At 43.2% G+C, this 18,363-nt stretch overlaps 1 protein-coding gene across 4 annotated transcripts in view; it reads right to left on the bottom strand.

Annotated features, from left to right (window-relative positions):
* glra1 (glycine receptor, alpha 1) overlaps nucleotides 1–18,363 on the bottom strand; it is a 75,123-nt gene that overhangs the window by 40,882 nt on the left and 15,878 nt on the right. For 3 of the 4 annotated variants that reach the window (XM_061685244.1, XM_061685243.1, XM_061685245.1), the window contains exon 2: nucleotides 6,433–6,557. In XM_061685244.1, coding sequence (XP_061541228.1) covers nucleotides 6,433–6,511 — 79 coding nt within the window. In that variant the 5' untranslated portion in view covers nucleotides 6,512–6,557. Of the gene's footprint in view, nucleotides 1–5,202; nucleotides 5,215–6,432; nucleotides 6,558–18,363 lie in introns of all 4 variants that reach the window. The other variant, XM_061685246.1, reaches the window with a different exon arrangement.

Below are 18,363 nucleotides of genomic sequence, written 5' to 3'. Positions count from 1 at the left end.
AGCGCATGGAGTGCGTTCCACCAAAGATTTGATTTGAAATAAAAGTGACTCATTTTGACATTGCTGTGAAATTTAGAAAGTTTTGACGGCGGAGTCACTGCCAAACGCGCACGCACACACACACACACACACACACACACACACGAATGGATGCTGTTGATTCCTCCTTGCTGCTTTTCGTCCTTGGGGAATCTTTTTCTCCTAATTTACGTTTGTCATCAATTTTCACATTCTACTGTGGACGCCACACAGACAACAAGCACACACACAAACTCTTCTTCTTTTTCCTGTCCTTCTTTTTAGCGCCCAACCAATCCGGATTATTTCGAGGCTGATGCTGATCCCGGAAATTTCGATAACCGATTATAATTGGCCGATTAATGTGAAAAATATAGAAGGACTAAAACAACTTCTTTTTGGTCCCTTAACACTTACAACAATAAAGATATCAATTACAGGCAGAACATTTGACTGTCTTACAATACTTTGTCCTTTAATATTTGTTTAACTATACAACAGAGAGAAAAATCGGCCGATATTTTGCAGATTCTTGTCGATTATTTTAAATGTTTGTTTGAATGTCATTGAAGCGGCTCAGAAAATGGATGGATGAATGTCATTATCTTTGTCTCATGATGTAATGTGTTATTGTGGAAAAAACTAAATTGGCAAAAATCAGGGGGGGGGGGGAAATGCCGATTATTGTTAAGTTTTTTTGTTTGTTTGAATGTCATTATCTTTGTCTTGTTTTACCTTTTGTTACAATGTTAATGTATGTGTGCGTGTGGGTGGGTGGGGGGGGGGGTGAAATCAGCAAAAAAAACTACAAAAAAGTGGCTGTTTTCTGTTGATTTTTTTGAATGTCATAATCTTTGTCTTCCATTGAAGTGTGTTAATGTGGAAAAATAAATCAAAATAAATTGGCTGATTTTTGTTTGAATGTCTTACTTTGTAGTGTGTTAATGGGCGGGGGGGGGAATTTTGAAAAAAAAAAAACTCCAAAAACAAAACAACCAAAAAAACTGCCAGTTTTTACATGTTTGAAATATGACCTTTGTTGTTGTAATGTGTAAAAGAAAAAAAAATTGAAAAAAAGATTTGGAAATTGCCGATTAATCGGTTGGGCCTGACTTCTTCTGTCCGTTTGTTCCTGTTATTTCTCTTTTTCCTGTTCCTCCAATTCCATCTTGGTCTTCTTTTCTTCCTGGCCTTTCTATTTTCCTCTTCTCTTCTTTCTTCCCATGTTTTGTTTTTCAAGCCTTCTTGTTCCCGTTGTCATTCCGGTCAGTCCGTTCGTCCTGTGTTCTTGCCGTTCCCGCCTCCTTGTCTTTGTTTTTTCTCATTCTTCCATCCTTCCTCCCTTCCTGTCCCTTGTCTTTTTCCCTTTTATTCCCGTCTTCATGCTGTTCCTATTCTTTCCGTCATCTTGTCTTCCATTCATCCCGTCTCCCGGTCTTTCCCGTCTTCCTGTTCTTGCCCTTTTGCACCATGTCCCAAAGTGACATTTGGGAGTTTCCGCGTGACACCCAAAGTGTGTGCTAAGCTCAAAGCATCTGAACTTGTTCTTCGTCAGCACGGCATTCGCACGCAACCTTACACCCCCCGCCCCACTCCTGAGCTCATTACCGCGTGTCCAGCCGCGGCATTAAGCGTCCATTAAACAAGCGCTGACCGCAGCAATTCGCCGTCCGTGCTGACAGCTCATAAAGCGAGGCCCACCTGGACTCATTCAAACACAACACGTTTGGTTAGCGTGTTAGCTGACTCTTGGATTTGATAACTTCTCGCTGCTACTGCGACTTGTTTATACATGCTGTCACCGAACATACACAGCATGTGTAGTATGTTTTAGCTCACGTAAGGCATGTTCGAACAAAAGTAGTTCATCTAGTGTATAGCGGGAGCGTCAAACTCATTTTAGTTCATGGACCACATTCACTCCAATTTGATTTCAAGTGCGCCGGACCACCATATTTGTGGCTTAAAAATCCATCAATAACAATTCAAAAGTACATTACGAAAAGACTCCCATTCATTGATTATTATCTTGTTGCAAGTTTTGTTTCAAATCATGAGCAATCTGAAATGAACAAAAATGATTTCAACAGTATTATGAATGAGTGAGCGTGCACCGTTCAATTATGCGTCCTTTGTAAATGTGTACATAAAAATAGAAGTTATATCAATGCAGGAAAAATTTTTAAAAAAATGTTCCACCAAACGAACCTCTTTTGAACTGAACCTTTTGACGGAAATTTTGTAATAGTCAATGTCTTAAATTATTTCTACAAGAGGTACTTATTTTCACAGAACTGTAGTGCTAAGGTGGCACGGCATTTTATATGAACGTGGTCCCGAAACTTGGCATCGTTTGGCCTTCACGAGCTCATCAATGTCATGTGTGTGTCGTCAGTGCGCCCCACAGTGGACAAATCTTGCAACAACATTTCCTTGTTCTGAAAAATAGCAGTGAACGTGTTCTCCATGCACACCGGCAGGATTGGATCCCCTGTCGGTCTGGTTCTGGCCCGCGGGCCGTGTGTTTGACACCCTGATCTATCGCATCGTTTAAGAAAACTGTATTGGATGATTTAGTAAAAAAAAAATAATAAAAAAAAGCGAAAGTAAAAATGTTCTAACAAAAGCAGCTGATACAATGTATGTTTCAGCTCATGTACAGTATAGCATGTTTTTTTTAAAATAAAAGAGTGTATGTGTACTATGTTGCAGCAAACAAAATGTATCACTTGATTTAGCAAAAGTAGTTATCCAGCATCCCCATCATGATCAGTGTGATGAGCGTTTTTTATTGAATTTGCATCTGTACTTCATTGTGTTGTCGATATTATTATGATCGTCCTCTGTCCCAACAGTTGTGTTCCTTAATATGACAGATTGGGGATGCGTTTAAAAAAAGCCTCCTTTTGGAAAAAGCCTTTGTCCTTAATTTCTTTTCACCTAACATGAGATGCAGGCTGACTTAGCCTGTTGCGCCTCCGTTTTAGCACTATTTTTTTTTTAAATAATTTTTTAGATATTGTAGCTATTCCTTGTCTACTTCATACTGTAGCACTTTGAGACGGTTTATTCAGTGTAAAGTGCTTTTATAAATAAAATCCATGATTATCATTATTATTAAGTGAAGAAATTGAACACCACTGTTGCGTGTATTGCGTGTGTGTGTATGCTTGTGTGTGTGTGACGTGTTGTTTGTCAGTATGTGTGTGCATTTGTGTAAATTTGTGTGTGTGATGTGCTGTGCGAGCATATTTGTGTGTGTTGTATATGCATGCGTGTATGTGTGTGTGAGACGTGTTGTGTGCTTGTGATGTGTGCGCATTTTTGTGCTTGTTTGCATGTGTGTTGTGTGAGCACTTGTGTGTGCGTGTATGTATGTGTGTTGTGATTGTGTTTGTTTATTTTATTTTTTGCATGTGTCTCCAGCATCACCTTGTGCGTGTCTATTGGCTGTTGTCGTCAGCTCAAGATCGCGTGTCAGAGACGAGTGAGCCGTGCTGCACTCGTTTCCCTTTTTCAACTGGCGCGTACGCACGCACGCACGCACGCACACACACACACACACACACACACACAAACACGCACACATTAGTGCCCGATGAAGGAACGAGTGTGCGCTGACACGCTACGCTGACGACATGACAGGCGTGGCAGAGCGTGGACATTCAGGTCACCTCATCACAATTATCTCTTAAACGATCGCACAGGCGCAGATCGTCTTCTCCTCATCCTCCGTATCGGTAGCATGGCAAACATCAAACACCATCATGCCATCGCTCATTACGGTCATTAATAAGACGCTCACGCAGAAATGCTCAAAACGGCCCCGGTTCGCCGGCATAACGCGCTCAGTGTGACGCGTTCGCTATGGGAAAACGAGCACAGACGTGGACGCTAGCTCGCTAATGCTGAGGAAGTTAGCACGGGAAACAGATGTTGAAGTGCATAATAATATGAAGTACACATCATCATAATATGATGAGCGCCACTTGGACACGAGGGGGCCCTCTCGCAAAAGGACTGCTCACTAGACGTGGATAATCTTAAACAAAATATGACTGAGTCAAGTGAGTGTTAGCATTGAAGCACAAGTTCAAAAAATAAAATGTAGCACGACACAAATTAGCTCATGTATAGCGTGTTTTAGCAAAACTAGCTCATGTATCGAGGACAAAAGGGGAGAGGGCAAATTTCGACCTCATTTCTACAAAATTCATTTTCATTGTTTGTTATGTCAGTGAATTCGGGGGTTTGCTTTGCTGTAAGCTATAATAATCATCATCATCATCATCATCATCAGTCAATCTACAGTGGCCCCACACATCGTCGCAATTCAGCACATTTTCTTTTCTTTCAAATTTTTCCCGATTTTCAACCCCAAAAACGCTTATTGGCAGTTTATACCTGCTTATTGAAGATTATTTTGTCGTTTTAAAAAATGCAATTATAATGGGTAAATATAATGGGTCGCAGGCTTGAGGCAGTTATTGCAAGTAAGGGTTATGCCACCAAATATTAAATGTTATTCACTTGAAGTTCATTTCATAATGTCTGTTCCAATGCTTTTGCTCACTTGAAAAGTGGGTGGGTTCCAACAAAAGGTGCTCTCTCCCAAGTTGTTGAACACATCGAGATGTAAATGCCGTGAAATAAAAGCTGAATTCTTAACTTTTGTCTCATATTCATCTTTTGATCTGAAACTCAAATATCTTCAGAATACAACAAAAAAAAAAAGGACTTGAGCTTGCCGTTCCAATAATTTTGCAGGGGACTGTAAGTACAGTTTAGTTTGACAATAAACTTCAGATGGGAGTGGCAATAAACAGCAAAGGTTGAGCTGGTTGAATTGACTCTTCCTCGCGGTTCGGACTTGTGTTGCCGAAGTGAGAAACCTGTGACATGTGTCTTAAAAGGGGGGCGTCCATTCGGAGAGGGGGGTGGGGGTCGCTCCATTTGTCATCATCATCATCATCATCAGAGTTTAAAAAAAACCAAACAAAAACAAAAAAAACAAGCAGCAGTCAGGATAGCATGTGGCTACAAGCAATGTAGCCAGCTAGCATCATAGGCGTGGGAAAAAACATCCTGCGAGCTGGGTGCAAAAGGGGGCAGGAGAAAGGTGGTGGGGGAGGGGGAGTGGGGGCAGGAGATTTCTAAAGATCGGACATTTGATCATTCATTTACCTTTGTTCCACACTGAAAGTTGAGAACAAGCACATGAGATGATTAATACAACAATTGCGTTTGGGATTTCCCGACAGACCGTAGAGTCCAGAGTGAGGGTGGACCGCACACGTTCCGGACTGTTGGCTCTCTCGACGGCACTTGAAATGAAAATATCTGCTGTGATGAATTGAGGTGGAACTACATTATCTGGGAACGTAATCGTTGTTGACGTAAGGGGGAACGACTGGATATGGGACTTGACTTAACGCCCGGATCAGACTACAAGACAAATTTGGTCTTTCACTGCAATAAAATCTTGCCGTATCTCGGGCAGACAGTGGCAACTCGGGTTGGGCATCGTTTGAATTTGAGCAATCCCGCTTCCTTATTTCGATTCCGGTTCCAAACGACTGTCGATTCCAATTCTTTCAGGGGGCTGGGTCAAAAACGTTTGCATGGTTTAAATAAAGGGTGTCCAAATGATGAACATCCATTTTCTTAGCAGCCCGCAGCATAGACGAGATGAACATTTGACTCGGGGTTCTTAATGGGAAGTATGGGAAATCGGCTGCGATAGCTAATGAGGCCAATATCAGGGCTAAAATCCTGTAGTCTGATCTAGGCATAAGGTGGAACAACTTGATACGGGGGACTTGACTTAAGGTGGAACAACGGGAGCTAGCGTGAGTCCAGCATCCGGTACCGTGTGCCATCTAGTGGCTCTTCTTTGAAGTACCAGCACCACAGCCTCACGTCAATTAAAATGGCGACGACACCCCTGCTATAGTCAAATGGTTTAGTCTCACGTCAAAGTTCACTTATTCCCTACTCACTACATAGTTTTTTTTTTTTTTTTTTAGAGAGTTGACCTAGATAGTTCCATAAGAAGTCCACTAAAAACCCTGTTGTAGTGAATGATTGCGATCACAGTCATCATTCCCTACTCCCTACTTTTTAGTGGATTTTTGAGATGACCAGTTCAGTTGTATTTAACTTTTTGTGCTACTTTTTTATATAGTGGATTATGTAACTCACCAAAACATCCATTAAAAATGCATACCTAGTGAATAGGGAGTGTTTCGAACACAGCCAAAGTCACAAATACAAACCTTTCCGGGTGACCAGTTTGCAAAAGTTTCCAAAGTGACATCTTCGTCTTAAGGAGCTTGCGTGAGCTAGCGCGAGCTAGCGTGACGAGAGTGTGATGTTCACACGAAATGCAGCAACCGTCTCAGTGACCGCTCCTACCTTTAAAGTTGGGTCTGATCCTGGCATCGTAACCCGACACTTTGCCCATCAGCTTGTCCAGGAACTCGGAGGGCGGCATCGGTGAGGCGGCTTTTCGAGCCGCCGCTTCCTTGGACGCCGCCAGGCTGCCGGACACAAAGATGTCACGTATTATACATGAGAAATTATGGTGAGCCCTTTTTGTCGCACTTTGTGCTTCAGTGCAATGGAGTTCAATAGTTCTGCTTCTTTTGGTGTGCGCACCTTGGCCACCCGGAGGCAGGATAAGACAGACGGACGGACGTACATTGACACAGAGGAGACGTCACCCCTGAGCATTAATATTAGTGGCTCTTTGTAGAGGATAACGAATATGCAGTTATGCCTGTGAGTATTATCATATATCACCATTCGTGTTCAAATATCCATTGCTTGAAGGGTTATAACACTGCGACTATAAATTACCATGTCAATGGTGTTTCTCATTATGTAATCGCATCAAGCTAAGCGAACTTTCCTAAGGCAAAGCTATTTGGTTGTGTTAAACAGAAAACATGTAATTCTCTTCATTTTATGTTTAGTTTTAGAGTCAACTTCAGCTAAGAGTGGCATTAAACAGCTTGAAGCCTCATTTCAAACAATTGTTCACGATCAGACAGCCTCTGGATTGGCAGACCGGGTCGGTGGTCTCCCTTTAAAAGCAAGTCGACCGGAGGGTATGTTCCAACTACAGGGGGAATCACACTCCTCAGCCTCCCTAGTCGGGTCCACTCATGGGTTCTGGCGAGGAGGGTCCGTCTGGAAATTGAATCTCAGATTCAGGGGGGGGCGTTTTGGTTTTTGACCTGGCCGTGGAACAGTGGACCAGCTCTTCACCCGCAGCAGGGTCCTGCCCAACCAGTCTACATGTGCTTTGTGGACTCGGAGAAAGCATTCGACCGTGTCCCTCGTGTCCTGCGGAGGGTGCTCTCGGGGTATGGGGTACCGGACCCCCGATAAGGGCTGTTCGGTCCCTGTATGACAAGTGTCAGAGTTTGAGGCATGTCATAATTCGCCGATCCGATCCGCAAAAGACATTTACTCCGCGTCGCCGCGTGCGCAGTATATTTGAATCCAAAAGCTAGTTTATTTTTAGCCTTGTCGCGTGTCTTTTGACATAGTATTGGAAATATCTGACGGCCAAAAGTTATGAAAAATAAATAAAAAACATGTCGGCGGTGTGGAACCGACAACACATCTGAGACAAACAACGCGTAAAGCCGGATCAGACTACAAGACAAATTTGTCTTTCAGGACTGAGACTACTGCAATAAAATCTTGTATTCCGAAACCACCGCATCCCGTTTTTTACGATCATTGGGCTTCATCTTGTCAACTCAAATGCGACCGGATACAACAGAGCCGACTTTGTATTCTAAGGACAAAATGGGGAAAAACATGTGTTGGTGGTCACGGGTGCGCAGTACAGGAGAGGACGTTGGTTTAAGGCTCGCTTGAGGTACGTTCACGTACTTTGAATACGATACGGCTCGCAAGCAGGCAACAAAACGTTGTGTAGCCTAGCAAGCTAGTGGTACCACGAACGGTTGGACATTAACATGCCGCCGTTCTGTCGAATCATGCTCTCATGTTTCGGTGCGGGTGAAGTAATTGAATTAAAAATGAAGTAATTTAATTACAGTCAGTTAGCACCCATTATTTCTGTCATGTTAAAATGTTAGTTTGACCTGACTGATTAGAATACACGATCTGACTAGAGCAGTGATTCCCAACCTTTATGGAGCCAAGGAACATATTTGACAATTGAAAAATCTCACGGCACACCAACAAACAAAAATGTCACAAAAAGTGGATCCATTCATGACTGTATTGACTTCCTGCCATCTAATAGAAGACCATTCATTGGTTCTGTCTGTCACTATACCTCACTGGCATAAAAACATTATTTATTGTAAATAGATTTTTGGGAGCAATTAAGTACACAAGGACATACAGTCAATGAACAGGTCGTTTAAATAGACACATTCCTCCATCTTGTGATCGGTTTTTTAAACTCCAAAAATCCTGATCGTGTAAAGCCTAGTGAAAAGTAGTTTCCAGGATGAGCTGAATAAGCAGAAAATGAAATGCTGAAGGAGGTCAATATGTAAAATATCTTTTATCTCATTTTAATATTTTGTTGTGAAAATTAGGGAAATGTGAAAAATACTTTCCATGATATCCTAAATTGAGCTAAACAATTTGAAGTTCGAATGGGAAAAGATTTCTACTTCTTTTGCTGAATGTTTCATTCAACTGAATGTGTTTCTTGTGGAAAATGTGCATTTATGGGAATTGTTTTCAGTATGAAATTAATAAAGGCTTATTAATTGATGTCCTGAATTGTGTAAATATTTGGAAGTTTGAATGTTTTCAAATCGTTCCAAAATGTGGTAGTAGTGGAAGCACAGAAAACATTTTAAAAAATTGTGGGGCAGAATGATGTATGTGTCACAAACCCAACAGTTCAACACAAACACACGAAACACACGTGTGTGTGTGTGTGTGTGTGTCTGCGTGTGTGTGTACACAAGAGCTTCCAACAGCAATAATTAAAAGATGCTAATTGGCCCCCAGGACACAACAAGCATCAGCAATTAATTTACATTGAACTCGTTTACCTTCAACGTTAAAGTTGTTGTAACAAAAAGAAACGTTGACGCTCTATCACAGCCGCTCGATTTAATCGGCCGATTGAATTTGCCATTTTCAAATGAGCAAAAATCTGGCCTTTTTTTGTTGATTTATTTTTTTCACATGAACACATTACAAGATAAAAAAAAAAAGATAATGACATTCAAACAAACATTATTTAAAAATCTGCTAAATCAGCTGATTATTTGCCGATTTCTCTCTCTGTTGTAAAGTTGCATGACAGACCGACAGACTCGGGTCAAATAGCGGAGCACGGAGTTCAAAACAAACATGGTGAAGAAGGATTTAGCCATTATGCTGCGCACAAATGGAAGAAGTTGCCAGCTGAAGTCACGTCAGCCCCAAGTGGGAATGTTTTGAAGTCCAGGTTCAAAACTCTTCTTTTTTCGAGCAATTCCACTTTTAAACGATATTTCTTGCACTGTACACTGTTTTAATTGTACTTTTCTTTTTTCTCTCTCTTTATTTCAAATGTTTATGAGCAGTTTTGTTTTCTTTGTTTTGGAATGCTTTTAATGATGTAAAGCACATTGAGTTACCTTGTGTATGAAATGTATGAAATACATCAATTGTTTTTGGGATGCGGGAGGAAACCGGAGCGCTCGGAGAAAAACCACGCAGGCACGGGGAGAACATGCAAACTCCGCACAGGGGAGGCCGGATTTGAATCCGCAACTGCGAGGCAGATGTGCTAACCAGTCGGCCAGCGTGCCGCCCTAGTGAAACACGTGCAGCGTAATTAAAAGCAAGAAGAAGAGGCACAGAAGGTCCCCAACTAAACGCCAGTAATAGTGGTTGTTCCCACAGAGCAGAGAGAAAATCTGCTTGTGAGTGTTGCTGTTTCCTCTGTTTGTACAGTATGTGTTGCTGCGCCGTGCAGTTGTTTGAAGGGTTAGAATTATGCTAATTTCCTTTAGCCCATCTATTGGGTTTCGCATTATAAGTTAGCATTAAGCTAGCAGAGGTTAGTTAGATGACGTCATCTGATCGGTTGAACATTTTGGTGTTTAAATAAATCGTTGGATGATCTTTTGTTTTTTTTTGTCAGTTTTACAGTGGACCACCTAAAGTGCTAGAAGCAAGCACACTTTGTCTCTTATTTGGAGAATTGTGCCAGTGAGAACAGGCGTCAAGTAATACTTCATAAAGAGTCTTTTAATAAGTTGCAGAATGTTTTAAAAAGTTGAAATGTGTTTAAAGCGTACGTAATACTACATAATTGGGGTGAGTAGAAATATTGATGAATCGCAATATTCCCCTCCTCAATTCAATCCTCTGAATGGATTCGCCTCCCGGCCCGAGGGGGGCGCCTTGCGCGATTGGCGCTCTGTGGATGACCGAAACACAACAACACGGCAAGCGAAGCGAGCGGCAGCGGCGTGAAGCCGGCGCCCGCAACTTTGAAATCTGCGGTTTGCTGTCAATCCACAACCCAGCAAAGAAGCAAAAGGGAAGGTCTTTCGTCAGCTGTTGCCAGGCAGAATTTTGATTTACACCATTTCCAGGAGGAAAGAAATATTATTTTCATTTCAATGCAATGTTTTTCAGTGTTTATAGAGAACTGTCATGTTTTTTTTTTATTTTTATTTTTTTACTTTTGCACACCATTTGCCCAAATACGATATTCAGCCTCCCCTAGATGATTGAATTGGAATCATTTTAACCATATTTAGGATGGGAAAATAAGAACCCAAAAGCAAAGGACAAATTCTGTCAAATCGGGACCATTTGGATTGCATTCGTGGCCCCCAAGAGAGCAAACTTTATTGATTTCTATTTTCATGACAATAGAGGCAGACACCCCCCTTGCGTTCTGTATATAGATCTGTGTATTTTGTTCTGCAATTGAGAAACGTTGTTCCTAAACTGTTGGACTTTCTGCTCACGCAGTTGTTGACAAAGTGGTGAACCTCGCCCCATCCTTGTTTGTAAACAACTGAGCCTTTTGGGGATGCTCCGTTTATAGCCAATCATGAAACTCACCTGTTTCCAATTAACGTCTTCACCTGTGGAATGTTCCAAACAGGTGTTGGTTTTTGTCAACATTCCTCAACTTTACCAGTCTGGAACCGCGAAAATCAGAGAATATTTGCACACAAAAAAAAACAACAACGACAACAACAAACCATAACGTTCCACAGTTTGAACATGAAATATATTATTTTTGTAGTGGATTCAATTTAATATAGGTTGAAAAGGATTTGCAAATCATTGTATTGTCTTTTTAGTTCCATTTTACACAACATCCCAACTTCATTGGAATTGAGGTTTGCGTGTGGTCGCTACTTGGCAGATTTCCGCGATTGCGGGGGTGGTCGGGAAAAAAAGTCCAGGGTGTCAGTCACCCCGCTGACGACAACGAGGATGACCGGATCCTAAACGCTCGCGCTCTTCCTGGTTGTCACTTTTGCTTCCCGCCAACGTTCCCGAGATGAAGCGAAGCGTGGCGGCAACACGGACGACACGGATGACGTGGAAGGCGGCACGAAGCGAGCGAGCGCCGACCGGCGAGGACGGGACTGACCCTTGACCTTGTTGTGCGTGAAGGAGGCCTAATTGGGCGGCACTGGCAATTACATCAGCGCTCGCTGGAACCCGACGGCCGCAGCGAGCGAACCCTTTAGCTCGGTCGGACCGGCGCGACCGCGACGACACTCTTTGCTTCGCAACGCATCGCAAACAACAAAAATGTATCGGGAAATTCACCCCTACTGGCCCGTGTGTTAAATGATATAATACGATAACTTTCAATGATTATTTCATATTTAGTGTCTTTAAAATGGCTTGCTCGATTTAAGTGGCTAAAACTCCAAAAATAAGAATGTTTTGATTCCAACGTATTTCTTTATTAGGTTTCTAGGGCCGCAACCAACGGTTACTGTAGTTTCGCGACCACAAGGCGCACCGTATTAAAAGGCGCAGTCTCAGTTACGGGGTCTATTTCTGTATTTAACGCATACATAAGGCGCAGCGTATTATTATTATTTAACAATGTACTCACATTATTTTTTGATCAACCCTCATCCACAATTCCAGTGTCTATTTGAACCTCTAAAGCAAAAATACCTGTACATGTCAACAAAAAAGTGGCCATCGTGCAAATTGAGCAAAACCATTCAGCACATCAAAATTGTCCTAAATCAGCTACATTTGTTCTTGACCAGTTTAATCAATTTACAGTATTTGTCAATTTTTTTTCTTTATTTATCGATGCACCAGATTTAAAAAATCTTTTTTGTCCCTCTCACAGTGCCTTTCGTCGAAGGATCAGCGAACACAATACCGTACATACCTGCTACTATTTCGATAATCAGTTAATGCCCTTTGCTCACCATAGAGAGGAATTAAATTTGAACTTTACCCAGCGAGGAAAACTGGTACAAAAAATGGATGGATGGAAATACTAGCCAACGACTTGAATACCTTCGACTGCAGATTTGAAAAGGGCTCTTTAGCACCCCACACCACCGACTTCTGCGTTAACCATCCACGAACAGGATGCGAGACGCATCTTCAAACAACAAAAGATTAACAAAGCGGCAGGCCCGGACCATGTGTCCCCATCCTGCCTCAAAGTCTGCGCGGACCAGCTCGTGCCAGTCTTCACTCAGATCTTCAATAGATCTCTGGAACTGTGCGAAGTACCATCCTGTTTCAAACGCTCCACCATCATTCCAGTCCCCAAGAAACCTACAATCTCGGGTCTAAATGACTACAGACCTGTCGCCTTGACATCTGTGGTCATGAAGTCCTTTGAACGTCTCGTGCCGGACCACCTCAAGAGCGTCACAGGTCCCCTGCTGGAACCTGAACCTCAACCTGGAGCTTAACACGCTCAAGACTGTAGAGATGATCGTGGACTTCAGGAGGCATCCTTCGCTACAGCTACCCCTCACGCTGTCCAGCCGCCTTGTGTCAACAGTCGAGACCTTCAAGTTCCTGGGAATTATAGTCTCTCAGGACCTGAAGTGGGCGACCAACATCAACTCCGTCCTCAAAAAGGCCCAGCAGAGGATGTACTTCCTGCGGCTTCTGAGGAAGCACGGCCTGCCACGGGAGCTGCTGAGGCAGTTGTACACAGCGGTCATCGAATCGGTCCTGTGTTCTTCCATCACAGTCTGGTTCGGTGCTGCTACAAAAAAGGACAAACTCCGACTGCGACGGACAATCAAAACTGCTGAAAGGATTGTCGGTACCCCTCTACCCACCCTTGAGGACTTGCACGCTGCCAGAACTAAGACAAGAGCGTGCAAAATCCTCTCGGACCCTCCGCATCCCGGTCACCGGCTCCTTCCCTCAGGTAGGCGCTACCGATCGATGCAAACTAGAACTAGCAGACAACAGCTTCTTCCCTCTTGCGATCAACTTCTTAAACACCTAACCTACAATTCCATTACAACATGCTGACAATTAGTTGACTTGAGTTCGTTGTCGGCACGGTGGGCGACTGGTTAGAGCGTCAGCCTCACAGTTCTGAGGACCCGGGTTCAATCCGCGGTCCCGCCTGTGTGGAGTTTGCATGTTCTCCCCGTGCCTGCGTGGGTTTTCTCCGGGCACTCCGGTTTCCTCCCACATTCCAAAAAAAACATGCATTGATTGGAGACTCTAAATTACCCGTAGGTGTGGATGTGAGTGCGCATGGTTGTTTGTTTGTATGTGCCCTGCGATTGGCTGGCAACCAGTTCAGGGTGTCCTCCGCCTCCTGCCCGAAGATAGCTGGGATAGGCTCCAGCACGCCCGCGACCCAAGTGAGGAGAAGCGGCTCAGAAAATGGACGGAGGGATGGATGGATGGATGGAGTTCGTTGTCACATTTCTGTGGGACCAATTATATATTACTCGTGCTCTCACTGTAGTTGTCTCGCCACGCTGCACTATTTGCATATCTGTTGTTGACCAATACTGGCCACTCATGCCAGAGTAGCATCTGCTCCATTTGCACACTGACTGAGGAGTATCTGCAACATTTGCACAATCAACAATGTCCCGGATAATCGCACTACTCGCTGGAAGTCTCGGCGCCCTTTGCACAATGGTCATTGCACCGGACTATTGCAATATGAGTCTTTCGAACTGCTCTAAGTGCGAGAGGACTCTGCATCTTTTTGAACAATTGTCAAAAAAAGAAAATGTACCGGCATTACCAGATAACTCGCAACCATTTATTGCTCAGTTGTTTTTCTTTTGTCAATGTCTTTCTGTCTCCTAAGTGTTCTCTGTCAATCTGTTGTCGTACTAGAGCGGCTCCAACTACCGGAGACAAATCCCTTGTGTGTTTTCTGGACATACTTGTCAAATAAAGATGATTCTGATATAGCCAGTAAAGATCATTAAAAAAAAACAAAAAAAAAACAACACTGTCTTAAAGTACAGTAAGATGTTTTCACTCGGAAAAAAGTTACATTTACGAGGCAAGAGTTTGCAGTTTTTCAGTGATTAAATTGCTTTATTTATTGAGGATTGTATTTACATCGTTATTGTAATTTGTGTTAGAAGGTAAATCAATTTATGTCTGTGCATTTTTGGCACTGTACATTTTAAATGATGTCCTACTTTTGAAAAATGTGTTTTTAAATCCAATTCATTGATGATTTAAAAAAAAAAAAAAAAAAAAAAAAAAAAAGTATGATGTGCTTACAAAAACAGCAAAGTCTAAGCTGTCGAATGCTGCTGGCCTCACATCTGATACCGGAAACCAAATAGAAAAAAAAAACTTGTGGGACAGCCTATAGTACACATTTATGACCTCAAATATACTTCCAACTCTTTGACAACTTCAACCGATCGATGAGAAGCTCCAGCCGTCCAAACTGCGGCAGAAAAACTGCTCCAAGACTTAGTTGGAAAACTACCAACCTCAAGGGCTTGGGAAAACAATGTTTCTTTCTTCTTTTTTGGGGGGGGGTCAAAGGTACGTAATGGATGCTGAACACACGGCTAGAATGGAAGCGAACCTCAGACACGTCGGAGAAGCGAAGCCCTCGAAGCCTCAAAGCCGCCGCCTTCGCTTCCTGTTCTCTTGCTCTCATGATCAAAGTTACGCTTGCTCTGATTATTCCGGATCAATGGCGTGCGCGCGCGTGTGTGTGTGTGCGTGCGTGCGTGCGTGCATACAGGCGGTGGGTGGCGAGAGGGCGGCCTGCGCTCGAGCCGGACTGCAATCGTTAGCACTAAGTCTAACTCATTATGTTCCTCTGAAGACCTCCACTCCTAATTGGTCTCATCTCGCCAAACAACCCCCCGTGACCTCCCCACAGCAGGGTTACTAGGACCCCGAGCGAATAATCGGACGATATTAGCCCGTTTCAAATCAGCCATTTTTTGACATATGACGACCGAAGACAAAGATAACCAAGGTGGCACGGTGAACGACTGGTTAGCACATCGCCACAAAATGAATAATCACGCTTAACACTTTCCACAACACATACCCACTGTATCATCGCCAGATAATCACTTAAAACACACCACGCCGTTGCATAATCATTGTGAACACCCCACACCACAGAATAAGCACTCTTACCACCTCATACTCATGCTTAACACACCCCACACGCCTGAATAATCATGCCTAATATCTACACCACAGGATAACCGCAACCACGATTACCACTGGATAATAACTCTTAACACACACCACACCAGGATAATCAGTCTTAACACATCACAATCCATCCAGTCAAGCCAATTACACATTATTCGTGCGCTCGCCACGCTGCACTATTTGCATATCTGTTGTTGATCGATACTGGCCGCTCGTGCCGGAGAAATATCTGCCTCGTTTGCACAATGGACACTGTTCCAGATTATCGCACTACTAGTCACTTGAAACTGCTTACCTTTCTTGATGTCTCTGCGCCATTTGCACAATTTTCACTGGACCAGATTATTGCTCTATTACTCATTTCAAACTGCTCGAAATTGCTCGAGGACTCAGCATCATTTGCACAATTGTCCCCAAACAAGAACACGTATCAGCCTTTCCGCATTACTGGTAACCTTTCATTGCTCGGTGACTGTCCGTACTGTTTTCAGGTTTTTTGTGTCGCAAAAGTAAAGTATGTTCTGTCAAATGACCGTCTATTGTCGTTCGAGAGCGGCTCCAACGACCGGAGACAAATTCCTTGCGTGTTTTTGACATACTTGGCCAGATAAAGATGATTCTGACTCTCTCAACACACTGCACACAAGACGGATTATCCTGTGGTGTACAGTGTGTTAAGAGTGATTATCCTTAGGTTCGTGATGTGTTAAGAATGATTATCTCGTGGTGTGGTGTGTGTTAAAAGTGATTATCCTGGTGTGTGTTAAGAGTGATTATCTTGTGGTGTGCAGTGTGCGAAGAGACTTGCGTAACGGGAAAGACAAGAGTGCACAATGGTAAAGATAAACAGCTTCATAAAAATGGTGCAAGGTGTGTTGCCCTTCAAACTCTGCGGCTATAAATGCATAAATGATTCCAACTCCTCATGAAAGCCATTACACTTATACAATCGTAATAATGGGAAAGACATGCAATAGTTCCCACACTTTCACAAGTTCATACATATTCATTCATATCTCATTTTGCTGTCTGCTATTGCGTGAATGCAAAACGGCTGCCTCATCCCAGGTCCCTCTGGTGTATTGCAACAAGATGACGAGGCTCCCTCTAGTGGCGCTAACGCCAAAGACGGCTTGAGTGACATTTGGAAAAGAAGCAAAAAAAAAGAAAAAAAAAGAAGCAACTCTTTCAACACTAAGATGCGTTTGTGTTAGTTTTCATGGGAAAAGCGAATCAATAAAGCAAAAGGAGAAAAATGGGATATATCCAAAAATGTCTTTAGCATCTTCACAAAATGTCAGTAAAGAGATTTCGGCATTAACAGTTTGAAAAATATTACTTTGCTCTATTTATATTTCAATTCGGACCTTTTGATAGATAACAACAGCCGAGAATTCAAATGCTCATATTAATACAATGAATTGATTGAAATTCAGCGGGCCATGTCTTTACTGTTGTTGATCAAATGATACGAAAATGACCCATATTTGTTTTCGACAGCTCCTCCTTCCACCAAAAAGCAGCAAAATATTTTCTCTCTTTCAAAGTTGTCGACTGGTTAGCACATCTGCCTCACAGTTGTGAGGTTGCGGGTTCAAATGCGGCCTCGCCTGTGTGCAGTTTGCATGTTCTCACCGAGCCTGCGTGGCTTTTCTCCGGGTACTCCGGTTTCCTCCCACATCCCAAAAACACGCGCGGCAGGTTCATTGGAAACTTTAAATTGCCCGTAGGTGTGACTGCGAGTGCGAACGGTTGTTTGTTTCTAGGTGCACTGCGATTGGCTGGCGACCAGATCGGGGTGTACCCCGCCTCTCGCCCAGAGTCAGCTGGGATAGGCTGCCACCCGCGTGAGGATAAGTGGTACGGAAGAATGAATGTTGTTATATTTGTCTCATGTTGTGTGAACAAATAAATATTTGCCGTTTTTTGCTGACTTGAAAACGCTAATATCGGCCGATTAAACCAGCCGGACCCTAATTTTTACCCAGTTTATTTTCTTCCTCCTTCCACATCTCGAGCTATTCAAATCACTCCAAGTTCAAGTCTTCGACAATTCATCGCAGCATTTCCATTCAGTGTTGTCTCGTCAGTATTGGCTCCCGATTTCTCCACAAATGGCATTCTCTAGTTGTTGTTCTTCTTGTTATTCCCCACGCATCCTGTGAACAATTTCATTCTACGGAGTGTTGGCGCACTGGCGCTACCTGACGTCACCCCCGCCCCGGCGCCTCGGTGCCGCAGAGGACGTTGGCATTCCGAGCGCGCCGTTTAGTTAATGGAGCGCCGTCGGGATATCGCCACCTCAGCTGCTCGGGCTCTGATGCCGTTTAATTGATACCATCAGCCCGCACCCGCCCTCCTATCACTAAACATTGATTAGAACCTCGATGGCGGACCTGATGAATGCGCCTTTAATGCTCCACCGACAGCCCCCCCCGTATTTGTTGAGCTCACAGGAACACCGGCAAGATTTTCAGAAGGTTTTTGGAAGTGACACCTTTACAGATGAACACCAGCTCAATGCCATGTACGTTAGCGTTAGCTAGTTTAGCTAGTTATAAGAGGGCCAGTCATAAATGTAATGAGGCCAGTTTAGTGTAAACTACTGCAAGTAATCATAGCTTTTTTCAGACGTTTTTACAATTTGTACTTGAAATACTTGTTTGAAGGTTTCTTTTTTTTTTTTCCCAAAAAGTTTTGTTTCAGCCTGTCAGC

The sequence above is a fragment of the Phycodurus eques genome, chromosome 9 (assembly GCF_024500275.1).
Source record: "Phycodurus eques isolate BA_2022a chromosome 9, UOR_Pequ_1.1, whole genome shotgun sequence".
In the NCBI taxonomy this organism is placed as follows: Eukaryota; Metazoa; Chordata; class Actinopteri; order Syngnathiformes; family Syngnathidae; genus Phycodurus; species Phycodurus eques.
This window is presented reverse-complemented; position numbering and strand designations above follow the sequence as displayed.